This window comes from Eutrema salsugineum, unplaced genomic scaffold (assembly GCF_000478725.1).
Source record: "Eutrema salsugineum unplaced genomic scaffold, Eutsalg1_0 scaffold_7, whole genome shotgun sequence".
In the NCBI taxonomy this organism is placed as follows: Eukaryota; Viridiplantae; Streptophyta; class Magnoliopsida; order Brassicales; family Brassicaceae; genus Eutrema; species Eutrema salsugineum.
In genome coordinates, this window is record NW_006256486.1 from 2,881,540 (window position 1) to 2,907,562 (window position 26,023).

Below are 26,023 nucleotides of genomic sequence, written 5' to 3' on the forward strand. Positions count from 1 at the left end.
CAGTTTAATTTGTTCACGATCCGCCTTAACATCAACTGTCGTTGGCTAAGGACGAATCGCTCACCAATGTCTTTTCTAGCAACCTATTACACTTTTGATGAACAGGTTAACCCAAAATCGCAGATTGAGTGATCAATTCAACATAAGCATTAAGACTAAAAATGGTGAAGACAATCTAATTTAAGCCCTATTTGCATTCAATTTACTAACTCATGAAATCTAGCTAAAGAATTTACTCAGACATGGCGAAAAGAACAACAACTAAAGATGAAAAGGAATTCAGGAATAAAACTCAGAGGTATCAAGAGGGTTTAGAATTCTTCTCAAGTATAGCAGAGATTCTTCTTCCAAATCTTACAAACAAAAACTCCAAAGATGTCTAGAGAATGTAAAAAAAACACGTAAAAGAATGTGTTGATCAAATTAAGCGGCTCTGGTCTTTTACTTCTCTTCCAGCACGTCTCAGAACTAGGTAAATCTGTTTCTTTATTTTTCTCTGGAGGTTGGAGCAGGTTCTCTACGAAATTAAGGGTTTAGTTGGGAGCAGGTGCTCCGACTAAAAATGATCCATCTGCGTGTGAATTGAGATTTTTTGCTCAGGTTCAACTCTTTTTTGCTCCAAAGGCTCTAGTTGCTCCAATCCTCACCTAAAGCCTCCTAGTTACCTGAAATAGCCTGAAAAAGACTCCAAAGACTCTAAAAATATCAACAAATACGGGTTAGAATGATTCAAAATCGCCACTTATCATCGACAGTATTTTAATTGTACATATGATTATGGATATATGTTTTAACACATATGTTGGAAAATTACCATGAAGAAAACCAATGATGCCCCATCTGATAATGCAAACATTAATCTCATTAGAACAAACCCACCAATCATAATAAAATTTTAATGCCTGAAGTCCAGTGAGTTTGCAGCAAAGGCGAGTTCCACTATGAAAATCAAAGTTTTATAAAGTTAGAAATAGTTAGACAAAACTGATTAATATAAGTGGATAAGATTACCGTGTATTCTCTAGCTCAAATGATATTGTTTGATATTCATTTGTTACATCTTTTTTGTGCGAGCTCTTCTAATGTATAGCTCTCCCAATATTCAAACTTCCCAACGTTGACAACCTGTCCGAGTAGTTGTTAAAAACATAGAAAAATCCAAATTTAGGCTGAACTTGCACTCAAAAATAGAAATAATTAACATATCCAAGATCACTTACCAACTAAGAAGTCATCGCAGTATGTCTGATTCAAAATTCTTTGGAAGTCGACAACAGTGGAAAAAATTTCTGCCGGACAGGTAAAAAATCGATTACACACAAGTTTCAGAATGTAAGATTATCTTACAACGATGATTTGTTGGCCAAAAACATCCTTCTACGTGAACAACCTGAAATCGATGGATTGTAACCTAGATTCTTTCATAGAGGCGATTTTTGAACTTCTCATAAAAGAAATTATGGACAATTGCGTATATTCTCTTCTCCCGACAATTTAAATTGTTTTAAAAACATAATAATTCATTTATAAATATAATGTTCAAAATTAGGTAATTATAACAAAATGAATTAAACCTGCTCATCACAGAAGGCGTAATCCAAACGTTGGAAGTTGGTGTCCAAACACAGATGACTTTTACAAAAATTGTAGCTTCAGACATGTCACAATCTAAGCGTGAAACACAACGAATAGATGGATCACATGTCTTAAGTCCTAGAGGAGTGTGCATGAGTGGACTTTGAGCATGTGTAAGATCATCTTCTGTATCACTAATAGTGTCAGAGAGTTTAGATATCTTAGGGAGTATCTTAACGAAGATACTGTTCTCCAACTTGGTAAAGGCACGAGGGTAAGAATGATCAACATTGTAAAGATTATCAGTTAAATTTAGTGATCTTACACAATTTTTGGTTGGCGTAGTAGAAATATCGTCGCCCGCCACACTATCATCACTCAGCGAACCGTCCAAATACAGATCATAGTCATGATTTTCTTCTAAACCAGAAATAGTAGTGTCACTATCGGAAACCTCATCGTTGAGTTTCTTTATTTTCTGAAACATCATCGTCGAGATCTTGCAAAATATCATCATCATCTTCAGCTTCAACTTTGTTACTATCATATCTGTAATCATCATCACTGTGATCGTTAGATTAACATCCATCATCACTCTCATCCTCACTATCACAGCTATCACCATCACTGGAAGAACCACCATCATGAAGATCTTCGAGATCATCACCACCAGCTCGGCCCTCCTCAATATATCACCATTATTGAAATCGAGTGCTTTATCATGATCACGATCAGCTTTGTCGTTGTCATTACAACCACCTGTAAGAGGTAAATTTAGAGGAGACAAATATTGCAATGAAGAAAACGATTTGAGATACAGAAAAACTTTTTATAAAAGCGGATTAAGGAAAAAACGAGAAATGGAGGCGAGATGATCTCTTTCTTTAATTCAAAATATCTTCCGCAGTGTGGCGGTTGGATGAGATAATGAATCCCACGATACAACCACTAGTATTCGTATAATCGCAAAGCACCCGATTATAGAATATGACGAACTGATATTCTACGATATACTCTCGGACACTTACTCTTGAAAAAAGAAAAGAGACGCGAGAGATTGATGGAAAAAATGTGAATGATTTTTTCTCTGTAAATTTTCTGTAGAGAGTGATTAAAATTGGAGGAGGGAAAGTCGATATATATAGCGAAGGAGAGAGGAGCGTCGCACTTAATCAGCGTGTTAATGACGTGATTAATTTTGCGCTAATGACGCGATTTGGGCGTTAATCTTGGCGTGATTTTCAGGAGAAACATTTGACTGCAGTTTAATGTCGTGATTCTGTTAAAAATTTGAACCAAAAACTTTAGCAATTTGGGCCAGAAATGTTGACCAAAACGTGGCCCAAAAAAAACATATTTTGCTCGGCCCACCAAGACCAAGACCAAGCCCGAGCCCGGCTCGGCGGTGGCGGCGGCGCGCGAGGGGTCCTTGGTTCTCCTTCACACACTTTGAACTATCTCATGTGTGTGTCTATATTTATATGACTAGAAAATTTTCCAATCCTCCAATGTGGGACAAAATGATGTTCTCACAATTTAAGTTGCCTTGAAAGGCTTTATTTTTATTCACAATTGACCAAATTTTAAAGCTTTTGGGCTTTGTAATAATTTGGGTCCAACACCACCAATATCACGAGGAGATTCACCATCAGCATCATGAGGATGAATGGATAGATCATCAGTAGAAGCTCTATTGACTGCAATATATGTTTAGACCATCAGTACAAAATGAAATGATTAATTACAGACAGATACGATAGTGGCACAAAACGCATAGGTATTAAATTTAAAAATCCCAATTTTATTGGAAAATACGGAGAATAATTAGTCTCACATTTTTGTAGATCCCACCATCCAGACTGTGGGCACAATTCACTTTCGGCTGTTGCGTGCGTGTAGAGAATACCAAAACTGTATGCTCTTGATATGGGTTCACGTGAAACACCTCTACTACGTAACACACATGTAACTTTTTGAACAACCGATGATGTGCGATGAGGCTCAGAAAATTCGTTTGAATTGAATTCTGTATTTAGATCTTCATATCCTAAAAAATGTTGTGTTTTTAATTACATAGGACACAAGTTTTGTGATACATATTTTTTTATTAATTTATAGAACTTACAAAATATGTATGAAATATTATAAGACCGCATAGGATCATCACAGATAGCAAATCTTTGAAAAGATGTAACTAACAACGCCGTATGGTGAAGTAAATTTGACGATGAAATGGCTGATGCAAGGAGATCATGGTTGACAAGAATGCGTGTTTCTTGTCCTATTTAAGAAAGAAAAAGGTTTTAATAAAAGAAAAACACGATCACAACATATGTTAATTAAAGAACTTTACCATTCGCATCAGAGAACACCAAAGTTATATGGGAGACACTACACGGAGGATCTAAAGCATATGTCAACCTTTGCCTAGACATGATTCTATGAGAGGAAGAACAAACAAAAGGGGAAAAAACTGGAGGACGATATATTTAAGCGTTTGGTAATGTGCTGCATGAATTATAGGGCTAGAGGTTATGAAAACTGGATTTATATATAGATAATAAGAATTTAGGTTTTTTTTTACTTTTTGGTATATTTATTTGCTTATTTTTTTTTGTTAAATTTACAATTAATATATTTAGATGGAAGTATTATAGAACTTTTTTTGGTATATTTTACTTTTTTATTTGATTCAGGTTTGTCAAACTAACTATTTTGATATGCATATAAGATAGCTCTTTCGTGAAAGAAGATGTTTTTTTATGTGTCTATTATTCTTTTATATCCTAAATACGAATGTAGTAATATTACTGATTGTACTTTTCGTATATTTAACTCTTTTTGTTTTAGTTTAGTTAAACTAAACTTTTACAGCATTAAAAATATACTGGAATAATTTTGATTTTGTAAGTTTTTCTCGAACAAAAAGTCTAATTCCGAATTCGACCGTTTTACCACAAATCAAACTGATACTTAAACTTATATTAAAAATTAGAATTTGTTTGGTCAGATAAACCATTCAAATCGTTTTAAAAAATCTCGGTATATTCAAAATCGGATTCTCAGTTTTATCTTAGTAAAAACAACATGTAAGCAAAACAAACGAATGATAATAAAATATATCATCTTTTTTTTCTGAAAATCGCTATGAACTCGTTTTTTTCTGAGAATTGCTATGAACTTGCCATATCAGATTAATATTTCACATATAATATAACTATGACGAGCTTTTCCTTAACAAACTTATATAAATTTCTTTTTGCTATTTGGCATTTTCTTCTATGTCTCGCTTCAATAGTCGTCATCAAGACTATAGTTTGATTAGACTGTTATTATAATGCGTTTGGAGCAATGACGCAGAATATAAATCAAAAGACTGATTTTTTTAACACAACGTACAGTCTTTTGATTTATATTCTGCGTCATTGCCCCAAACGCAATATAATAACAGTCTTATAAAACTAAAAGCAGATTTTTATACCATAATTTAACTGTGGAGTTCTAATATTCAGTTGTGTTTGATATGAGATAACACACACATATATAGTGATTAATATAAATGTAAACTTTCATTAACTTACATTTTTTAGATTTTACGGATCTCAGCTTTGATAAACTACAATAGTTGGTCTGCAAAATAAACATCTTATTCATCAAGTTATCTTTAATAGATTGCTAAGTCTGTATAGAAGCAGAAAACAAGAGATCGGAAAATAAGATGTTGAAGATTTTGGTGCAATATACAAACGTACAGGTATGAAAAAAAACTTAAGTTTTAATATCTTCTGTAAAGTCTTTGGCATTTTCATTTGTTCAATTGAATGAGCAAGTACATCCAGGCCTGAGTACAGCCACTATATCTCTGATCTTCTTTGTAGACTTCAGATGTTAAAATTATGATATTTCCCCACGAAGACCATTCCGACATAGGTAATGTTTACTGGTAATCTCTACCTTATTCCTTTGAATTCTCGTTGTTTGAAATTTAAAAGAAAAAGCTAGAGATGTGTTTTAACCACATAAGCTTAGGAGAGGTATTGACTCTGTAGGTTTTTCTTTGTGAACTTTTATTTTCAAAACAATTTAAAAAATTTATTGAAAATAAACATTAAAAATGTAAAATGTATTTTTTTTAGAAAGGTCTTATAAAACATCTATTTCAATACGGAAGAAATAGAAACATTATTTCAGAATTTGCAAAGTATTCAATTTAAGACGATTTTCTGTTGTTGACTTCATTCTTCAACGCTTCAACAAATTTATCAGCATAACCACTCAACAATCCAGGCCTAACCAAAGTCTCTTTTAATTTCTCATGATTCCTCTTGACTAAATTCCCAATCTCACTATCTACATCCATCACAGATTTAACCGCATCTCTCAAGCTCTCTTTGGAGAACCAACCAGAGTCTTCTCTTTGCACTTTCACAGAGACTTTAAGTTCCTCACTCAACAATCTTGTGGTGAGAACTTGATCACCCAACTGTGGAATAAACACAATCTGACAATCACTTACCAGAGATTCCCACATTGAACCGGATCCACAATGGTTCACAAAGCAACCTACTGATTGATGAGACAATATCAAAGGTTGCTCCACCCATCCTCCCCAAACGATTCCACGCTCTTTGACTCTATCTTCAAACCCTTCTGGTAAAGCTTCTTGAATTGTTGATGAGCCTCCCAACGGCTTCACCGCTATTAAAAATGGTAAACCTGCTAGCTCTATTCCTAAACAGAGCTCTTGAAATTGGTCTTTCTCTATATAATTTTGGCTTCCCAACGCACAAAAGACCAACGAGCCTGGTTTGAATCCGTTCAGCCAGTGATTCCATCGGTCTTCTAGTGGTTTAACACTCTTTTCTTGCGACTCAGGGAACATTGGACCGGTTAAGAGAACTTTTCTCTCACATTGTCTTTCGATGAAACTGCAATATTGACCTTCGATTTCCTTGCTTGTTCTTATGGCAATTAGGTCGCAGTTCTTTAGACCTGTGGTGGTCCGACCAAAAAGCCTTAGGCAGGAATTAGTGAAGAGAGAATAGAGGTTAGCGTCGTGCCCACGTAACACCGTTTTAAAGGAAGGGTAACCCGGTGGTTGAGGAAACCCTAATTCAGCACCAGGTGCAAGAGCCATAGCAACACAAGCTGCGGATACGATCTGGTAACTTACACTCTTGACTCCAATTTCTTTCGCCATTTCTGGAACCCAATGAACAAAATCGAAGAAGATTAGGTCTGGTTTCAAAGCACGAACCTTTGCTTCGATCTGATCGCGTAAGAGATTCATGGCATCGGTTATGACTTTCCCATTCAAGTTTGAGAGATCTGCGGTTGTCTCGGCGCCAACAGGGAGACCATCGACCGGAGGAAGAGTAAGAGGGTCCAAGACAATACTGTACGGGAACAGATTGAGAGACTCGAGTTGTTTCTTAGCTTTCTTGGGAAGCAAGAAGGTTATCCGGTGACCTTTCTCAGCCAGTTTGTTGGCTAGATGAAGATATGGAATGAAATGACCAAAAGCAAAACATGGGTACATAAAAGCATGGAACTTTGACCCCATTTTCCTCAAGAGAGCAAAAAGAAGAATTTTTGTATGTGTTTTTTGTTTCCCCTCAAATTAGAGAAGAAAGGTTGCTTCTTTTGCATTTGATAAGAACGTGTTTCGATTTAAGTGCTATTATTATTTGGGATTTGTTGGGTTAGGTAGGTGGTCGTAATTAGTGAATTTCATGTGCCATGTGTGTTACATGTCATTGTGAATTTGTTAATTCAAATTTGCTTGTGATTTTTGTCTTTTGTTGTTAGTTTGAAATTCCCAAGCTATATCCCTTTTATAAAACTTGCAACAACAAATCTGTAGAAACCAACTCAATGTTTCAAGTTGTGGTAGAAATATCTATTGAATAAAATCAATGGTCGAGTGAAAACAGAGTATCTAAAAGAATTTTAAACCCCTGTAAAAGCCGATGGCAGTTTCAAGAATTGCGACGTGTAAGCTTTCTATTTGTTAACAACAATTACAAATTTGCTTCCTTTTTTTTTTTTCTTGAAAGAGATGCGTAAAGATCAGAAGCCCTAAACTTTTGGAGTGGGTATGACTCACGAGGAGCTACTGGTGAACAGAGACGAAATTAGCAGATAAAAATTGAAACTTTTATCTGTATAGATGTTGAATTTGACAGTTTGAGAGAGCCCGAGATTGTTTCGCTTCCCAATTTATTCCCTGAAGAAACTGAGAATCGTGCGTAGTAAAAGCATCAGAGAATGGAGGTTTCGATGTTGGGTTCCTCTTCCTCATGGAGTTTTCGACTATCCCCGAAGAGACAAACTCCAAAACTCGCAAGCTCTTTAACAGAAAGAGATCCAATTTTTCTGAATATGAGGGTTGGCAATCAAATTAGGCCATATTCAGCTCGAGCTCTGAAGTCCAGGTCTGTCTCTGAGGATTTCGTCGAGAGAAGTAGCCCACTTGAGGTAAAAACTAAAATTGAGAGTTTGTCAGAGACTGTTGGAATTTCGATGTTCCCATTAGATTGTTTTGATTTCTAATCTTGCAATAGAATGTCATGAACAAGTTTCTTCATAACAGAAAGAATGAAACTTTTGTTTTCTTTATCTGTATTGGCTTTGCAGATTTCTAGGTTTTTAGAGAATTAGAAACCAAAAGATTGAAATATTACCCATTGAAAGGTTTTAGCAAAACAACGTTAAAATCTGATATCTCCTGTAAAAGTATTGGCCTTTTTTTGGTCTATTGAATGTGCAAATAAAAACCTATGCTGTCTTTAATCTTCTCTGTAGATTTCGATTGTTAAAAAGTCGGATAGAATCCCCTAGAAAGACCATTTTGAAATAGCCTATGTGAGCTGTATTCTCTACCTTATTCTTTTGCATTCTCATTGTTTGCAAGGTTAAGAAAGAGCTAGAGATTTGCTTCGACCTCATACATAGGCTAGGGAGAGGGATCGTGTATTTAGGTTCCGCCAGAATCCAACCAAACCATCCACATTACCTGCAAGCACAAGACTTGAGCAGAGAAGTAAGTAAGACCAGTAAAATTCCACAAGAAACTTAGTTTATCAAGTTACAATATTGAGCTGTGCATGTCTTTTGTCAGGCATCAAATCTGTTGGACTGTACTACATGGTCTGGAGCTGGACCAGGACTCATGGATGCTGTGACTAAAGGTGCTTTAGAAGCTGAGAAACCGGTCGGTGGCATCAAGATCGAAAAAGAAGCTGGTGAATGGACCGCTTCGAAGTTTCATCCTTATCTCCCTCCTCAGAATTACCATACTTGCAGGTAAATGTAGCCACACACCACTTCTATTGAACAAGAGTGAGTGATCTCTATAATGTGAAATCAATGTTTTTAGGTTTTTCTCGGCGAGAAAGCATGGACTGGTGGATGCAGTGATTAGAAACAAGATTTCAGATAAGACGGCTGTAATTGCATTGCCAGGTGGTATTGGCACGCTCGATGAAATGTTTGAGATTTTGGCATTGATTCAGCTCAAAAGGATTGGATCTGAATTGCCGGTTCCATTCATTGTGATGAATTATGATTCTTTCTATTCGAAGCTGTTTGAATTCATGGAGAGTTGTGAAAACTTGGGAACTGTTTCTAAAGGAGAAGTGTCTGCATTGTGGAAAGTATGCAACAACAACTCTGAAGCTTTGACATACTTAGCTGAATTCTATGAATTGCCTTACGGTTCTACAAGACCAGAAACTAAACTTAGAACTAGTGGAACGGTTTCTTAGCCAGTTTATTTTCTCTTACTTTGACCATGAACAACATCTTTTATGCTGTGGCATAAGCAGAATGTAGTTTTTTTGTCTGCAGTATATATACTAATCAGATTTTTCTTGTTGTTATTTCGCTTAGCCTCTCGTTGTATTCTTCTAATTCACTGAGACAATGGCTATAATAAAACTGGTGAAGACAACAATGACGGTGGACATTGTCTGAGACCAATGTTTTTTGAAAAGGTTTAAACGAGCCAGACAAAACAAAGTTCTGATGAAAGAAGAACCAAAATAAACCAAACCAAATCAATCAAATCAATGTCAAAAAAAGAAAAAGAAACAAACTTTAAGATCTTTTTAAAGCCGTTGAGGTATAGAAATTGAATACAGACAAAAGTAAAAACTTCAAAAAAGAGAGGCGTCTATAATCCGTGGATCGTGCCTACCTAGAAAAGTCTATTTCACACTCGTTTCTCGATGAATATTTAAAAAATAAAACAATTCACCAATTATTGTTTTTCCTCATTTTCTGTTTCCTTCTTCTCTCCCTTTTCTTCTCCTTCGCAAAGCTCAAGAACAAAAATCTATTGAGTGGGTTTTCGCATAAACCTCAGCGCAAATTTCAAGAAGAAGAAAACAGAGCAAAGCTTTCTTCTTTTGACCTTTCTTTGCCCCCAAGATTAAAGGTTTAACCAGAGCCTTAATTTCGTCTTTTTTTTTTCTAACTTTATCCTTAATTCTGGAACATTCGTTCTCGTCCCTTGGATTATGTGTTTTTTTTTGTTCCTCGAGAAAGTTGATTGCTTTCTTGGAATCCGTCTATGACCTTTCTCTTTGTTGTTTTTAAGGGATGATGGGTCTGCGTATAATTGTTTTAGTTACTTACTGAATTAATTTAAGCACTCTTGATCATAATCAAGTTAATAACTTTTGCTTCTGATCAGGTAATTATTTTTGTAAAACGAAAATTGTTACTTGTTTGTTTGAAGACTTCTTGAGCTTTAATTCTAACTACATCATCTTAAAGCTGTATTTTCCAGCGATTTGATTTGATTTGCTTCTGTTGCAACAAATTTTGTTTCTTGTGATAGGGTTTGTGTTAGTGTCTTTTGTGTTAGTTATGTAGAGAGTTTAAACCACATTCCAAAAGGTTTGTTCGTTTTTATGGATAATTCCAGTTTAGCTGTTGCTTTTTATTGTTTGCAGACACTGTCATGGAGTCTCCTCAATCTGTGGCGTCAGACTTCAATGGTATCCATTTAAATGGCAGTGGTGAAACCATAACAAAGAAACCTGTCATGTCGTCTGATTCAGACAGTTTCGTCGGTGTGCTTGAGGTTTTTGTTCACCAAGCTAGGGACATCCACAACATCTGCATCTATCATAAGCAAGATGTGTATGCTAAGCTTTGTCTCACAAGTGATCCCGAGAGCTCCTTGTCCACAAAGATCATCAACGGTGGAGGTAGAAACCCTGTCTTTGACGATACTCTTCAGTTCGATGTGAAGAATCTGGATTGTTCTCTTAAGTGTGAGATATATATGATGAGCCGCGTGAAGAATTATCTTGAGGATCAGTTACTTGGATTCACTCTTGTGCCTTTGTCTGAAGTGATTGTGAGGAATGGGAAGTTGGAGAAAGAGTTCTCGCTTTCATCAACCGATTTGTTTCACTCTCCCGCTGGTTTTGTTGAGTTGTCCCTCTCGTACGCAGGAGATTCCCCCGAGGTGATGCACATTCCTCCGGTTCCAACAGTTGATGAGACCGAGTTGGCTCCTATCGAGTTTGATGAGATTGAGTTTTTGGATCCAAAGATTGTCTGTGAAAACAATCAAATGGTGTCTAACTACTTAGCCTCTCCTTGTTCTGATTCTGATGAATTTGGAAGCTCTGAAACCGGCTTTGTGGAAGTAAACAGCGTCCAGTCTGCAGTTGTTGACACTGTTGAAGAAGCAGCTCCAACTAGTACTGTCTTAACAAACGGAATCTCTTCTCCATCAGTTGCAGTTAGCTCGGGTTCCTCGAGCACTCATGATGATTCAAAGCTATCAAGCGAAGAAAACAACTCAGGTTCAGACCGGGAAGTGAAGAAGCCAACGGACGCTCATGATGATTCAAAGCTATCAAGCGAAGAAAACAACTCAGGTTCAGACCGAGAAGCGAAGAAGGCAGCAGATACCATCAAGAATGACGATTTAGACAAGACGGATGATGAAGTGGTTGTGAAACCGGTTCTGTCAATGAACTTTGAACCAGAGCAAAAGGTAGTGCAGCAAGATATTGTTGACATGTACACGAAAAGCTTGCAGCAATTCACTGAATCACTGGCTAAGATGAAACTCCCTTTGGACATCGATAGCCCGACCCAGTCAGAGAACTCAAGCTCCTCCCAACAGACACCAAAGAGCGCGAGCTCCCGTGTTTTCTATGGGAGTAGAGCATTCTTCTGAAGCTCTGGAACCATCACAAGTTTGGCATCAGACGTAGCAAGTAGTGAAACATAATAAGTTAAAAGTAGACTATCTAAAATGTGTAACTATCTTTCTTTGATGTCTCTAGCTTTACTTGTTATCTGCAACTTTTCCAATTTAGTACTTAAATTTCGCAATCTCGTCCCTTATTTAACAGATGTCTCAGACATGAAGACAGCAATTTCTCTTATAAACAGTACAGAGACAAGAAGTTCGGTCACCAGATTTAGACACGTCTGCAACTTCAACAGGACATAAAAAGTCAACTATCAACAAAGGAACTGCAGATTAAGAGCTGGCTAATGGCTCAGTTCGAGCAACAGGAGTGCATTTAAGTGGATGAGCCATGCTAAGGGTCATATCTCCAGTCTCTTCCATGTTGACCTTATCTCCATTGATACTCCAGTCAAAACACTGTACCATTGTTCCAATGGCTACTCCAATGAAGATATAACCTAAGTTTGATCCGGGACATCCTCTCCTTCCGCTCCCGAAAGGAATGTAGTTCAAAGCTAACTGCTCCCTCATCTCTTCTATCCCTTTTGAAGGAGAAGCCATGAACCTCTCGGGCTGAAACTCGTTTGGGTGTTCCCATGAATTTGGATCTCTCATCACCGCGTAAGAGTTAATGATCATCGTAGTGTTCTGTGGTATGTAAGACCCTCCGATCTTGCATCCTTCTGTTGCATTTCTTACCAAGATTGGTGAATGCGGGTGTAGTCTTAGCCCTTCTTTCACCACAGCCTGCAAATACGGCAGGTTTGAGAGATCCGTTTCTTGAATAAACCTTGTTTTACCGACAACAGATCCTATCTCTTCTCTCAATCTTTTAAGAATCTCAGGGTGGTTAATGAGTTCAGCCATTATCCACTGTGTTGTTTGTGCTGAAGTATCAGTGCCTCCAAGGAAAAGTTCCTACAAGAAATGCAGAATGTTAAAAGACAAGAGACTTTTCATGATCCTTAAGCAGCCATTGAAGAACATGAAGAGAAACTCAGAACATTACCACAAAAAGCGCTTTGATTTGGTTCCTGGAAATCTTAAACTCGGCGTTGTCGTCTGCACAAACTTCCAACAGAACATCCATCATGTCTTTGTCCTCGTTCTTGTTCGGATTCTCTTCGTGTTCCTTGATAATCTTCTCTAGCAATTCATCATACCTCTGCGAGACCTCCATGATTTCCTTCTCAAACAGCGAGATCCCGACCTTCTTGAGAAGTCGACCAACCGTGCTAGCTATAAGGAACTTCCTCACCAAACTAAGTGATTTGGTCACCAAGCCTCTGACTTGCTCTGCTTCACCGTTTTGCTCTGAACATTTCCTGCCCATTATCATCCTGCAAATGCTGTTATTTGTCAGCTTCATCATCTCTTTACCAACATCAACAGCCTCATTCTTTGCCGCCTTGTCAAACAACATAGCACGGAATGTCTTAAGTTCTTCCCCTCGGTCGAGCCGTGTCCGATCAAGGGAATGTGACCCGAGAAGCTTTGTGACTAATAGTTTCTTCATGAACCTCCAGTAATCTCCATAAGGAGCTGAGACAAAGCCAAAAGATCCAAAAAGTATTGATTTTTCCATTATAGGAACCTCGCGGTCTCGGGTAACAAAGTTCAGGTCGTGGATCCTCAAAACTTCATAGGCCATGGAGCCCGACGAGACTAAAACGATTGGGATATTAAAGGCGCGAAGGTATAGGAGAGGACCGTACTTGGATGAGAGTTTCTGAAAGGATTTGTGACTTGGAACAGAGACGAGATGGTGAAGATGACCGATGACTGGTAGAGACGGTGGGCTCGGAGGTAAATCACCGTTGTGGAGTTGTAGCTCTTTGGGTTTCTTGAAGAAGAAAGCAGAGAGGCAGAAGCGTGAGAAGAGCCATAGGAGGACGAAGATGAAGCAGAGCTGAAAGTCAACGGTGATAGCTGCCATTGCTTTCCAAAAACTGCAGAGAGAATAGATGAACCAGAAGTAGTTTTATTATAGACATACTCTCTAGATCAGATCTTTCCTTGAGATCCTTTGTGATATAAAAAATTAATAATTGAATAGTTTAATCTTTAGGGAACGTTGTACAAAGAGACAAATCAGGTTCCACATGCTATAAAAATATTTAAATATACAACATGTGAAAATATGTTAAAAGAGTTTCTTGGGCTAAAGAAAAAATCTTTGATAAGCAACATTAAAACATTCAACAACTACCAATCCAAAACATCTTTGATCTGTCCTGAATCATGAACCTGAATCTGAGATTGAGATTGAGCTTGAGCATGAGAGCTTGAGAGGAAGCTCAAATCAGCTGAGAAAGAGCTACTGCAATCTGAGAACCGATAAGGGCATTGTTTTTCACAAGCGCAATGTCTGAAACTGTGTCAAGGAACTCAAGTTTTACAATGCTGAGACATTGCTGTTCTTAAGCCACTGAAAGGGTTTGTATTTTCGATAAAGATATAAATTTTTTGAACTACTATAAGTGATTAGCCATCGAAAGATTTTGGTAGAAAAGTAAAGATTAAGGGAACCTCTAGTGAAAGGATACTTGCTGCTAGTGACGTGCCTCCAGTCAATTCATTTACCCGAGCAAGTAAAAATGGAGTTTCTGCACTTCCAGTAACTTTTTGTTCCCTGGCCAAAACCACATTCAGATTTCAGACTGATGAAATAAGAAAAAGAAGCAAAGCCCTTGAAGTATTCTGATGCAAGTATGTAATGTATGAAAGATATTAGCTTCTTCGTATGACCTCGCTTCTGTAAGAGCACGCTGTGTTGCTGATTCGATAATATTTCCGGCGGCTGAATGCTGTTTTGGAATTGGAACCGCAAATAGAATCCCCGCCTGACGGTTTAGCTTCATGTTTGCATCTGCACAAAGCAGTTTATCTCAAGGTGCTAAGGGATCAAAGCGTATATATACTTTAGAAAAAGAGGAAATTTTGAGACAAAGTCTACACTTGCCTATTACTCGAGCACAGTCTTCAGGGCTATCTACCCGGAAAGGTGCCTAAAGAAGTCAATAAATCCACATCAGAACTTAATATCTAAGCAGAAGCAAGTGATCGAGTTCAGTGCTAATGGACAATTTTTTCACCTTACAGCCGCTTTTTTCTGTGAAAAATGCCGGAAACTCATCACTTTTGTATGCAGCAACATACACTTCTTGAGTTTCCTGCATTGTCAACCAATAGCTCTTATAAAATCTAAATTCTTAATCCTTGACAATAACATATGCCTCGACAACGGATTATATACCAAATATTCAAGAGTCTTTGGGATATCAAGTATTGATTTAACGCCCGCTGATATCACTGCTATAGGAGTCCTTCCGAGTGCAGTAAGATCGGAGGATATGTCCATAGCTGCAAAATATCAGACCAACGGAGAGCATGTTGGCTTCAATAGTACTCAACAACATCATCTAACCAGTGTTTCTAACCATGTAACTAGAAATTGAGATTAAAGTACGAAATGGACATGAAACTTACTATGGTTAGCATGTCTATGCACACCTCCTATCCCGCCGGTTACAAAAACTTGGATGCCAACCTACAACAACCAAAACTCTTTAGATGAAATGAGTATACAATGATACCAATAATACTAAAGAAAGATCGATGAACAAGATAAGTTACCATAGAAGCGAAAAATAAGGTTGCAGAGACTGTAGTTGCACCATTTCCTCTTCTAGCCACCTGATGGGAAACATTTAGGTAATACATGGAAGAACAAAACAGTCTGCATTGATTGAAAGTACATAACGTGCTCTTCACCTATATATTAAAAGCTCTAGTTTCGAGTAAGGTAGGTTAAACAAGCTAGCTTGATTGAATTGATGCAATTTGATTTTATGAACTAATGGTAGTATATTTTTCTACATGACTCGAGTATGAAAACAAATCTTAAACTGAAGAATAAGCAAGTTCTATGATCTCGCTTGTACTGATGAACATTATGATGGTGCAATAAATAGAGAGACACCAGCAGTGAGGAGCATAGAGTTTCAAGATAGTGACTCACAACATGTGCTATGTCCCTGCCTGCAGTCTTTTGGACACTTTTTCCCAGAGATGCAAGACGTTCTAGTTCTTCTTCGTTAAGACCTGTTTGACTACATATTAGCATCTAAAAGGAGAAGAAGAAACCTACGAGACGACTACTGCTATTGACCCCTTACAAAAAAAGATTCTATAACCGTGATCTACGATCTTAAAACCAAGTTGTTTTTTTCAGTAAACTACCAAAGATGTTAAAAACCATGTTCTAATTCACCATATATTAAACTAACCTATGCAAGGTACTCCGTTCAGTATAGCTATTGTTGCAGGGATTGCTCCATTTTCTCTCACAATTGATTCAACCTCTTTTGCGGTTTGCAGATTTTGAGGGTAAGGCATACCTATAAAGGCACAGTAAAGGACAAACCAGTTAAAATCAGATTAAGATCCAATAATGTTGGCTTAAGTTCTGAATTGAATTCCACAGAAACCATGGGAGATTATGGTTGACTCAAGAGCGACCACGGCACGTCCATTAGATATGGCGTCAGATACTTCTGGAGATATCTTGACCAGACTCCTGAGCTATTTTAAACAGTCGTAAGAGAAAGCAAATCAAGATTGGAAAAACAAAGACTACAAACATTGGAACAAGCAAGATTAATGGAGAAAAACGAAAAAGGTGGATCTTTTTATACAGAAACCTTGTTGTTTGCTTCAAGTGGGGAAATATGATTCTGGAGAGTCGAGATTCTAGAAAGAGCAGAAGAAGAAGCCATTCCTCTCTGACTTCTGTTTAACCCTCTCTTTTGCTTATCTGAATGAATTCCAAATTCTCCATTAAACCAACTGAAAAATTCTTCCTTTCTATGTTCATGATTATTCTTAACTCCCAAAAACAGTGAAAAATTATACCAACACAATCAGATCATTAGTCAGTCTACACGAAATATTCAATTCACTTAACAACTATGGTAGAGATTGATAAGAAATTAAAAACCAACCAGAAATCTTCAAACAGAAATTGCCCAAATTCAGTTTTACTCACGAGGTTTATTTAAGCTGTCAAACAGAATCTGAAAGAGACCTTACAGGGGCACGAAATGAAGTGAAGAAGATGAAGAGAAAAACTGAAGAAGTCTCTCTCACCGTTGTAGACGGAACAAAACCAAAACAAATCAGAACTTAAATAAATTCATATACAGTACTGGTATTTCTAAACCGGTTCGGTTCATGTTTACGGATGATTTCGGTATTGTAACAAAACGTTGGAGAGAGAGAGAGAGGGATCTAATTTTATCGGAGTGTTTGGGTCCGTTAGGAGCATATCTCCGCACGCGAAGGACCGACGATCTGATCTCAGTCGCCGGCATTCATCGCCGCCGTCAACTCTTCTCTGCTCTGTGTAGCGCGCTCACTCTCTCTCCTTGAAACTCCGTAAGCTTCTTCGATTGTCACTCTTAGAAGTTAGACCATTGATAATTCTAAAAGTTCCCCGATCTATTGTAGAATTTATTTTCACCAAAATCAGTAAGGACTCGGGATCTAAATTGTTGCGTCGACTTGATCGCTGTGACGTAGAAACCCATGGGATCCTCTACTCATTCGCAAACTGTCCCTGATCTTTGTTTTGCAGATCCTCCATTTCGAGTGATTTTGGTTTTGATCATACGAATTACAAACCATGGATAAGTCGAGTGCTCTAGAGTATATCAACCAGATGTTTCCAACAGGTGGTTTTTTTTCTTCATGAGGCAGTAGGAGAACATTCATACTCTTTGTACATCGTCGATTATGTTGAGACTTGAATGTTGTTCGTAATAAATTCAATTCAATATGAACTTTTGCTTCTGTAGAGACTACTTGTTCAGCTACTGATTAACTGATAGTTTCTGCATATGTGACCATGAGTTTCAAATGGTTGTTTTCCTCTACAGAAGCATCGCTATCTGGCGTTGAGCCACTTATGCAGAAGATTCATGGTGAGATTCGGCGGGTTGATGCTAGCATACTATCTGCTGTTCGTCAACAGGTGAGCTTTTTTCTTATTGATCGCTTACTTCAGTTTATGTGAAAGTTACTCTAAGGCTTTAGATATGTTTTGACTTTAATAAAGTTTGTAACTCCTCAATTTGTTGTGCTTTGTACCGAACGTTGCATGGAACATTTGTGAGTCACTCGTGCAATATTTCTTGTGGATGTGTACATTGAATCAATAATTGTATTTTATGCACAAAGAAATACAATAAGTTTGCTTCTATGTTGAAAGAATGATCTATGCTTCTTAATCTTATTCTTGTGCTGGCAATCGTACTCCAGAGTAACTCGGGAACTAAAGCTAAAGAAGATCTTGCTGATGCTACACGTGCGGTGGAGGTTAGTTTTCTCATAGGTTGTTATGTATTGTATGCTGTACTGTCAATATATCATTTCCTTGTTTTTTGTTTCTCTTTATCGTTTTTTGCTCAATTCACTCGTAAAGTAATTTGATTTTGTTTGCGATTTAACAGGAGCTCTCATATAAGATTCAAGAGATAAAATCCAAAGCTGAGCAAAGTGAGGCAATGGTCCAAGAAATATGCCGTGACATTAAGAAGTTAGATTTTGCAAAGAAGAATATAACCACGACGATCACTGCCCTTCATCGCCTCACTATGTTAGGTCAGTCAGCAATAATTTACTCTGTTTGATTTGCTCATTATTTTCACCATATCTGGTCATATTATCCTTAATCCGGAATGATAGCCCAAGTGTAATGCAACCCTATATAAATAGGGGTTCTAAGGTAGTCAACGTCAAGCAAGTGACATGATGTTGCTGGTTAATTTATTCTTGGATCTATTCTACTCTTTATATGATAAACAAATATATGCCATGAACGTAGTTAAAGTTGACCATGTACACTATTCATAAGCTTAGTAATATAATACACTACCGTGCTATGGCAGTCTCTGCTGTTGAACAGCTTCAGGTGATGGCGTCAAAAAGACAATACAAAGAGGCAGCTGCACAGTTGGAGGTACTTTTTTTTTCTAAAAATAAGTCAACAGCCTTTTGCGTTTATTCCTTCTGTTACGTTGGTTTTAGTTCACTTGCTATAGATTCACTTGCTATAGATTTATGTTCACCCTGGAAGCCTAAGGTACCTAGCTGGATGTCCTAGAAGATGACTCTTCTTCTTTTATGATTATTTCAGGCCGTTAACCAGTTATGTAATCACTTTGAAGCATTCAGAGATTTTCCTAAAATCGCAGAGCTCAGAGAGAAGCTTAATAATATAAAGCAAATCCTTAAATCCCATGTATTTTCTGACTTTTCCAGGTATTGCCTTTAGTGGTTTGACCATATTTCACATACTAAAATAAATCCACAGTAGTGTCAAAAATTGTCCACTGTAATGGTTTTGGTTGATCCTGCTTCTCTTTCTCAATTTCTTTATCTGAAGAAGGTTACAGCTAGAAAGGATTTTGAGGTGGTAAATTTTGCACTGTTGGTGTCATAAATTGAGGTATCATGCTTGTTGGCTGGCATGCTATCTTATTAGACTAGTGCCTGCATAGTGATTTAGTATTTGCTGCTTCGTTTTGGTGGTAAACAAAAAACTAGTTTTAAGATGTTTATATAATATTTATTTGTTGTCATCTCAGTTTAGGAACTGGGAAAGAGACAGAGGAAACAAATTTGCTACAGCAGTTATCTGATTCATGCTTGGTGGTTGATGCTCTGGAGCCATCTGTGAGAGAAGAGTTGGTAAATAACTTTTGCAGCAGGGAGCTAACCTCATATGAACAAATTTTTGAAGGAGCTGGTATATTGGACTTAATGCCCTAAGTATAACTAGCACTGAAAGTTATATCTATATGTTTTCTTGGATTTAATCTCTAAGATGTTAATTGTTTGGTAGAATTGGCAAAGTTGGATAAAACAGAGAGGAGATATGCTTGGATAAAGCGTCGAATCCGAACAAATGAAGAAATTTGGAAGATTTTTCCTGCTTCTTGGCATGTGCCTTATAGACTATGCATCCAGTTCTGCAAGCAAACAAGGTTTTGCCTCTTTAGTTCTCGATGAACATTTATCTTGCCTCCCATTAATTATTGTAGATCATCATATTTCTCCTAGAGGTTCTACTTAATTAATTGAAGATCTGTGTTTATTAAACACTAAAATTAGATTAAATTTGTGAGAGGAATCTATTACGAGTAATATTTGACTAATCAAAGGTTTGTTTTGTTAGCCACTCAATTATATTTGTTAATTTCTAACTTCTGTTTTGCTATACAGAGGTTACCTTTTATTGGGGTGTGTATCTTTTGCTGGTTTTTAGTCACTTTGCTGTGAAAAAATTGAGTCGCAGTAGTAACTGTTAGTCTTAATCTAACAACAATATGAAGCCTTCTTAACTATCGTGTTTTCCCATCATTTTTCCAGGAAGCAAGTAGAATCTATTCTGGTCAATATGAAAGAGAAGCCAGTTGTAGCGATATTGCTTCTGGTCAGGCACGCTCTCTCTGATCAATAGTTGCATACGCATGCTTGTCCTAACATGAAAATTGCATTAGATTTATCAGATGGAATATAAGAACGTTTTGTCACCTCTGAAGGAAATATCTAATGATTATAAATTATCTTATCATGTTCCTCCGCTTCACTTTCATCAAATCCTGTTACCTTTGATATCTGGTGGAATGTTTCATGCCTCTATTAAAGTTTGATGTCGTTGAATGATTAGGCACTACAAAGGACAGTAGAGTTTGAAAAAGAACTGGAAAGTAAATTTGGTGGTGGTGTTCCTTCTACGGATATCGGAGATGACATTGAAGAAATTGGTACATGGGAAAACAATAGTCAGAATGTATCCAAAATTCGCAAGAAATATGAAAAGAAGTTTGCTGCTAGTCAAGAATCTGACGAGAATGTATGTTCTATGTTCGTATTCTATATTATGGAAAACAATCTAGTAATTTTATATTACTGCTTACACTTTATTCTGATAGTATTTTCTGCCTCTGCTTCGACAGGTAAAGACCGGAGAAAAAGATTTATCTGTGACAGGAACTGGAGCTGGGGTAAATTCCCTATCTTATTGTTATCGCCTCTCCCTGATTTTGGCTTGTGACATTTCCTTTGTAATTATGGAATTCCTTTGAGAGCAAGTGAAAGTGGCTTAAATCTTAATAGTTTACAGGCACAATATTGCATTCATAGAAGACGGTAAAAATTTATTGCATCGCATCCCCATTTTCGGATCTACTGATATTATGAGCCTTCCATCATCCCATTTGACCTTCCATACCTGAAAACTGAACTGACATACATGCAAACAACTTGTCTCATTCTATCATTTGAAGGATTTGTTTACTCACTGGTTACTCGACCTCGCAGTTTAACTTCCGTGGCATGATCTCTTCTTGCTTTGAACCTCATTTAACCCCATATATTGAGTTGGAAGAGAAGACACTTATGGACGACCTGGAGAAATTTGTTCAGGTTCGCTTAACACAATTTTTTTGTTCCAAGGTTTGTCAAATATTCCTAATTTTCTTTTCTTTCTGTCAGGAGGAAACATGGGATATTGAGGATGGAAGTCAAAATAATGTTTTATCCAGCAGCACACAGGTGGGTAGCTAGGGAAGCTTCCTTGAAGAAGGGTTAATAGTTTAAACTTTCACAGATATTAACTGATTTACGGCTTCCACTAGGTATTAATTGGCAGGGGTAGTTACGTTCTTTACATAGATGTGTAGAATTACTCTCTTCTTGAAACATTGAACCAACAACTCGGTCATTTCCCACTGAGCTGGATAGAATTTTGTGATCATGTCCAGGGCGATGTTTGTTGTATTAGTAGGAAAATTCTTCTGTGTAAAACCGGATATTGTTCTCAAGAGGAACTTTGAAAAGTATCTTCTGTGCATAGTGACTATAGATGTCACTCAATTAGCCAGTGAGAACTTGATAACATTCCAATACAGATAATTGCCACGTTATATCGTATCGTCAGTACCATTCAAAATGAGTTTTGCTAAGTAGTTTACTATTGCCTTGTTTGCAGTTGTTTTCTAACATAAAGAAGAGTTTGAAACGGTGTAGTGCTCTCAGTAAGAACCAGACATTATTCAATTTGTTCAAGGTACAGTTTTCATACGCTCAATTATGGGTTTTCTATATATATAACATACTTGTACTGTGCATTCAAGCAATGTCTGAGTTAGTCTAGGAACCAGCTTTGTTTGTGGAGTATTAGATTTTTATGTGGAGACTTGAATCCGCTTTTCAAGCCACCTAGGTTCCTACAGAGGAAAGGCATACACATGTGCTCTTTAATGATGTTCTCAGTTTAATTTAAACGATCTACTTCACGGTCCTGTATAAGGTGGATGGGGAATTTGAGTTTATCTTTTGAAAGGGTCTCCTTTGTACAGGTCTTTCAACGAGTTTTGAAGGCCTATGCTACAAAGCTGTTTTGTAAGCTTCCAAAAGGGGGCACCGGTATCGTTGCCGCAGCCACAGGCATGGACGGACAAATAAAGGTGCTGGGCATATCTGCCTTCTTTCGGTTACCCATGTGTGCTTTTCAACGTAGTTTATCTTTTTTATTTCTTCTATGCAGGTCTCGGACAGAGATGAAAGGGTGATATGTTACATAGTTAATTCTGCTGAGTATTGCCACAAAACAGTAAGCATAATCTTTCTGTTATTCTGTTTTCTTGCCTCTTTTCATTTTTAGCACCCTCGACAGACAGCATATATGTGTTACCTGTGTGTAGCCACTTGCGACGGGTTAACTGGGGTTATATCATTTGGTTTTATTCTGAATTTAAGCCAGTCATGTAGAATGACCAGTTGTGATATTGTTAATCTTCACATCAAGTTCCAAGAAACTTTCATTGGTCTAGTTACTTTCTTGATGTTGTTGTGATGTGATATTGCTCCCCTGCATTTAAGAAATTAACTGTATATCTTAAACCTCCGAGTTTATCATTTTAACTAACTGAAGCGTTGTTTGCAACTTTTTCTTATACTTCTGTGCTACTCATATGGTACATTTAAAAAGATATTTTCTGCAAACTGTTATGTTCCGGGATAGAAGATGTATGCCGATGGCACTAGGATTCTGTCTAAAAGTTTTGATTAACTGGACAACAATTTGGCACTTCACAAGGATTTTTTGCTCTTTGATCGCAGTCTGGTGAATTGGCAGAAAAAGTCTCAGAAATTATTGACCCTCATTATGCTGACGGTGTAGATATGTCAGAGGTCCAGGTAATGATTACGTGAAGGACTTATATTTTTCCCTGGTATGTTACTTATTTTGGATTCTTTTTAAGCTGTGTTGCTGTGCAGGATGAATTTTCTGCCGTCATAACGAAATCATTGGTTACGCTGGTCCTTGGAATTGAAACTAAATTTGACACAGAAATGGCAGCGATGACACGTGTTCCATGGGGGACACTTGACAGTGTGGGTGACCAGTCTGGGTAAGATCTAGCTGGGGATTTAAAGATTCTATTGTTTTTGATGCCCATATGGCTAAGCGTAAACAACATGCACTTGCATCCTTCTTGTAGGTATGTGAATGGAATAAACACAATTCTTAGCAGCAGCATTCCCGTCCTCGGGAACCTTCTAACTCCAGTTTACTTCCAATTTTTCCTCGACAAGGTAATTATATAGAGAGTGTGATTTGAATGCCTTTATGATCTGATGGCTGCTGCCTTAGAAGAATTCAAGACACGCATTAAATGTGTTTGACGGGGTTGAGCCTTGGCCAGTTCCATGGCTTATTTCTTGTGTACTACTTCGTTCATCGAACAAACTTCATTACTCTCTACTAAGAATGGAACTGCTATGGCCCAAAGCTATCTCCAGTTTTAAAGGGATTACGACTTGACCAACTCTATAGATGACGACCATTTGTTTTAAAATTTTGTGCAGCTGGCATCTTCCCTTGGACCAAGGTTCTATGCTAATATTTTCAGATGCAAACAACTATCCGAAACTGGAGCTCAACAGGTTTAGGCTATGTTCCTCCTTCATTTGGATGGCTCTGGTTCTCTTTGTTGTGAATTTTCTAGCAGTCAACTAGTGAATTCCCTAAAATGATGCTCCATGCGAAGAATTCTGTTTTACCTTCTCGTTCAGAGTTTCCGCTTTTGTTACTGTTGAAGTGACTATGTTTAGACTTATTCAGTTTGTTTCCTTACCTTCAGTACTAGTATGACTGAAGTGTTCGTGCTAGAGAACCTTTTCCCATGTTATGTTTCTGAGCCTCTTCTTTTTCAGCTGTTTAGTGTTCGAATAATGATAATCTGTCTTTTGATTACTCAGATGTTACTAGATACGCAAGCTATGAAGACGATTCTTCTAGAAATTCCTTCCCTTGCCAGACAGGTTAGCTGATCATTATCAATTTATATATGTGTGTGCGTGCCTCTGCTGATGACTCTGTATAAAAACAAAGTCATTATAGTTATTTCAGCGTGAAGCATTACTGGGACTGTTCTTTTGCCCAAAAGTAGAATACCAGATGCCTGAACCGATATTCGGGATGTTGTATATACCAGCATTGTCTGTAAATCCGAAAATGCGTCACTTCTTTTTTCCTTATAGTTTTGATTTATCCTTGTTTAATAATAATATCATTGCAGACTTCCACTGCTGCCAGCTATTCCAAATTTGTGAGCCGTGAAATGAGCAGAGCTGAAGCACTCCTTAAGGTCATACTATCCCCAACCGATTCAGTGGCAGACACTTATCGTGCGCTGTTTCCGGAAGGAACACCCATGGAGTTTCAGCGCATCTTGGAACTCAAGGTAATTTTTTTCATATCTTAACCCATTTCCTCACTCGACCAAGCTCTCAATCTTTAACTACACAAACAATATTCTGGAACGACTCTCTAGATCGTGGGGCTAAGTAAGTAAGGTTCTCCGCAAGCGACAGCCTCGCCACTGTCTGAACACTTGTTGTCTATTCTCTCTATCTTAAACTACAGGGGCCTTAAAGAATATGCTGAGAAACTTTTATCTGGTGTTTGGTGCAGGGTCTTAAGAAAGCTGATCAGCAGGGTATACTTGATGATTTCAACAAGCATGGTCCAGGATTCACACAGCCTTCGGTTGCAGTGGTAATGCCACAGCCGATGCCAGCCCCACCTGCACTGCCACTGGCTATCACTAATCCGGCTACAGCCGCTGGGTTTATAGCAAACAGCGAGGATGTGTTAACCAGAGCAGCTGCTCTTGGCAGAGGAGCTGCAAGCACTGGCTTTAAGAAATTCATTGCTCTTACTGAAGCTGCCAAAGACCGCAAAGATGGGCCTTTAAGGAGACTCTTCAACGCTTGATTTGTTTATTTTTTGGTACCTAAATCCTAGTTTCCCTTTATGTATGTTTCGTTCCTTGTCTAATGCACTTTTGCTATAAGCTCAAAATTACAGTGGAAGAGGCTCGTTTGTTTCCTTGATAGGTGTATATCAGAGATTCATAGTGAATAGCGAGTTTTCTCAGGGTTCGGGTGTATCTTAGTTGTTTACTGCATTCATTTTTGGAGAAACGATAACGAACACTTATGTGGCATTCATCTCTTATATCACACTGTTGCATCAAGTTTAATGATTTCAATTTTTATATGAAATGGCTTGTTAAGTGCACAAAATTGTCATAATCAAGTCCGCTTATCCTGCAGGATCTGAATCAACTCAAGTTCGAGGCCGAAATCCTGATACGGTTCTTCTTTCTAGGCATTCATGTTGGGATTTATCTTATTAAGTTATGACATTGCCAAAAAAAAATTGTATATGGAATTTTTGGTACTCTAGAGTGAGTTAGGTATTTTCAGAAAGCATGCCTCAATGTAATAAATGAATTTTTCTGTGGTTTATTTTTTTTAATTGATTTGCCATATCCAGACTCTGTGGTTTATTTTTTTTAATTGATTTGCCATATCCGGACTCTGGATATCCAAGATTGACACTTCCTATTGAATCTAGTTTAATCTTAAAACTAGATATTACTCCGTGCATCTGTACAGAAATTTTTTCTAGTCAAAATTTATAATTTAATTTATGTCTTTTTTATATATATAATTTTCTAATAGTCACCAAAATTTATTTTTGTGTTTAGATATACTTTATTTTTTAAAATTTTTTCTAATAATACTATGACCACGATCATAAAAATATAATTTTAATCCGGTCATTCTATTGATTAAAAAATAAATATTATT

The 26,023-nt window shown here is 37.4% G+C and overlaps 6 protein-coding genes across 10 annotated transcripts; 3 read left to right on the plus strand and 3 right to left on the minus strand.

The window, feature by feature from the left end:
- Positions 1 to 5,785: 5,785 nt before the first annotated feature.
- LOC18011104 (UDP-glycosyltransferase 79B5) lies at positions 5,786 to 7,144 on the minus strand. The gene has a single exon (XM_006393075.2). It carries the CDS (start codon positions 7,136 to 7,138, stop codon positions 5,786 to 5,788), a length of 1,353 nt encoding a protein of 450 aa, XP_006393137.1. The 5' UTR covers positions 7,139 to 7,144.
- Positions 7,145 to 7,656: 512 nt separating this feature from the next.
- On the plus strand, positions 7,657 to 9,442 carry LOC18010662. Its single transcript, XM_006393076.2, has 4 exons — positions 7,657 to 8,052; positions 8,489 to 8,617; positions 8,696 to 8,880; positions 8,954 to 9,442. Exons 1-4 carry the CDS (start codon positions 7,843 to 7,845, stop codon positions 9,339 to 9,341), a joined length of 912 nt encoding a protein of 303 aa, XP_006393138.1. The 5' UTR covers positions 7,657 to 7,842; the 3' UTR covers positions 9,342 to 9,442.
- Positions 9,443 to 9,862: 420 nt separating this feature from the next.
- LOC18010961 lies at positions 9,863 to 11,929 on the plus strand. The gene is made up of 2 exons (XM_006393077.2): positions 9,863 to 10,012; positions 10,533 to 11,929. Exon 2 carries the CDS (start codon positions 10,541 to 10,543, stop codon positions 11,774 to 11,776), a length of 1,236 nt encoding a protein of 411 aa, XP_006393139.1. The 5' UTR covers positions 9,863 to 10,012; positions 10,533 to 10,540; the 3' UTR covers positions 11,777 to 11,929.
- An 18-nt stretch (positions 11,930 to 11,947) lies between these two features.
- Positions 11,948 to 13,839, minus strand: LOC18010962 (cytochrome P450 705A22). The gene is made up of 2 exons (XM_006393078.2): positions 12,804 to 13,839; positions 11,948 to 12,712 (listed from the first exon to the last, which is right to left on the minus strand). Exons 1-2 carry the CDS (start codon positions 13,728 to 13,730, stop codon positions 12,086 to 12,088), a joined length of 1,554 nt encoding a protein of 517 aa, XP_006393140.1. The 5' UTR covers positions 13,731 to 13,839; the 3' UTR covers positions 11,948 to 12,085.
- Positions 13,840 to 13,877: 38 nt separating this feature from the next.
- Positions 13,878 to 16,954, minus strand: LOC18011140 (pseudouridine-5'-phosphate glycosidase). Of its 5 annotated transcripts, none has more exons than XM_006393080.2 (13): positions 16,881 to 16,954; positions 16,498 to 16,610; positions 16,285 to 16,378; positions 16,084 to 16,194; positions 15,816 to 15,898; positions 15,431 to 15,490; positions 15,284 to 15,344; positions 15,051 to 15,157; positions 14,890 to 14,967; positions 14,757 to 14,802; positions 14,543 to 14,663; positions 14,341 to 14,426; positions 13,878 to 14,162 (listed from the first exon to the last, which is right to left on the minus strand). In XM_006393080.2, exons 2-13 carry the CDS (start codon positions 16,570 to 16,572, stop codon positions 14,092 to 14,094), a joined length of 993 nt encoding a protein of 330 aa, XP_006393142.2. In that variant the 5' UTR covers positions 16,573 to 16,610; positions 16,881 to 16,954; the 3' UTR covers positions 13,878 to 14,091. The 5 variants fall into 5 exon arrangements, with proteins under 5 accessions (XP_006393142.2, XP_006393141.1, XP_024006324.1 ...); XM_006393079.2 differs by having other exon boundaries at positions 16,842 to 16,944; XM_024150556.1 differs by having other exon boundaries at positions 16,886 to 16,938.
- Positions 16,955 to 17,093: 139 nt separating this feature from the next.
- On the plus strand, positions 17,094 to 25,396 carry LOC18011142 (vacuolar protein sorting-associated protein 53 A). The gene is made up of 24 exons (XM_006393082.2): positions 17,094 to 17,230; positions 17,430 to 17,526; positions 17,731 to 17,825; positions 18,113 to 18,169; positions 18,304 to 18,454; positions 18,742 to 18,812; positions 18,990 to 19,114; positions 19,441 to 19,601; positions 19,698 to 19,839; positions 20,225 to 20,288; positions 20,526 to 20,711; positions 20,815 to 20,862; positions 21,179 to 21,283; positions 21,353 to 21,412; positions 21,849 to 21,926; positions 22,219 to 22,326; positions 22,407 to 22,472; positions 22,982 to 23,059; positions 23,141 to 23,274; positions 23,365 to 23,458; positions 23,732 to 23,809; positions 24,125 to 24,187; positions 24,445 to 24,609; positions 24,840 to 25,396. Exons 2-24 carry the CDS (start codon positions 17,478 to 17,480, stop codon positions 25,140 to 25,142), a joined length of 2,481 nt encoding a protein of 826 aa, XP_006393144.2. The 5' UTR covers positions 17,094 to 17,230; positions 17,430 to 17,477; the 3' UTR covers positions 25,143 to 25,396.
- Positions 25,397 to 26,023: the final 627 nt, after the last annotated feature.

Excerpts from the sequence above, each read along its gene's own strand:
- LOC18011104 (XM_006393075.2), bottom strand. The coding sequence starts at position 7,138 with ATGGGGTCAAAGTTCCATGCTTTTATGTACCCATGTTTTGCTTTTGGT.
- LOC18010662 (XM_006393076.2), top strand. The coding sequence starts at position 7,843 with ATGGAGGTTTCGATGTTGGGTTCCTCTTCCTCATGGAGTTTTCGACTA. Across the intron at positions 8,618-8,695 it reads CACAAGACTTGAGCAGAGAA|GCATCAAATCTGTTGGACTG; the intron begins GTAAGTAAGACC and ends GTCTTTTGTCAG. Across the intron at positions 8,881-8,953 it reads CAGAATTACCATACTTGCAG|GTTTTTCTCGGCGAGAAAGC; the intron begins GTAAATGTAGCC and ends CAATGTTTTTAG.
- LOC18010961 (XM_006393077.2), top strand. The coding sequence starts at position 10,541 with ATGGAGTCTCCTCAATCTGTGGCGTCAGACTTCAATGGTATCCATTTA.
- LOC18010962 (XM_006393078.2), bottom strand. The coding sequence starts at position 13,730 with ATGGCAGCTATCACCGTTGACTTTCAGCTCTGCTTCATCTTCGTCCTC. Across the intron at positions 12,713-12,803 it reads AAATCAAAGCGCTTTTTGTG|GAACTTTTCCTTGGAGGCAC; the intron begins GTAATGTTCTGA and ends CATTTCTTGTAG.
- LOC18011140 (XM_006393080.2), bottom strand. The coding sequence starts at position 16,572 with ATGGCTTCTTCTTCTGCTCTTTCTAGAATCTCGACTCTCCAGAATCAT. Across the intron at positions 14,427-14,542 it reads CGTGCTCTTACAGAAGCGAG|GGAACAAAAAGTTACTGGAA; the intron begins GTCATACGAAGA and ends GGTTTTGGCCAG. Across the intron at positions 14,163-14,340 it reads AGGCACGTCACTAGCAGCAA|ACATTGCGCTTGTGAAAAAC; the intron begins GTATCCTTTCAC and ends ACACAGTTTCAG.
- LOC18011142 (XM_006393082.2), top strand. The coding sequence starts at position 17,478 with ATGGATAAGTCGAGTGCTCTAGAGTATATCAACCAGATGTTTCCAACA. Across the intron at positions 19,840-20,224 it reads CAGTTCTGCAAGCAAACAAG|GAAGCAAGTAGAATCTATTC; the intron begins GTTTTGCCTCTT and ends TCATTTTTCCAG. Across the intron at positions 24,188-24,444 it reads TTCCTTCCCTTGCCAGACAG|ACTTCCACTGCTGCCAGCTA; the intron begins GTTAGCTGATCA and ends ATATCATTGCAG.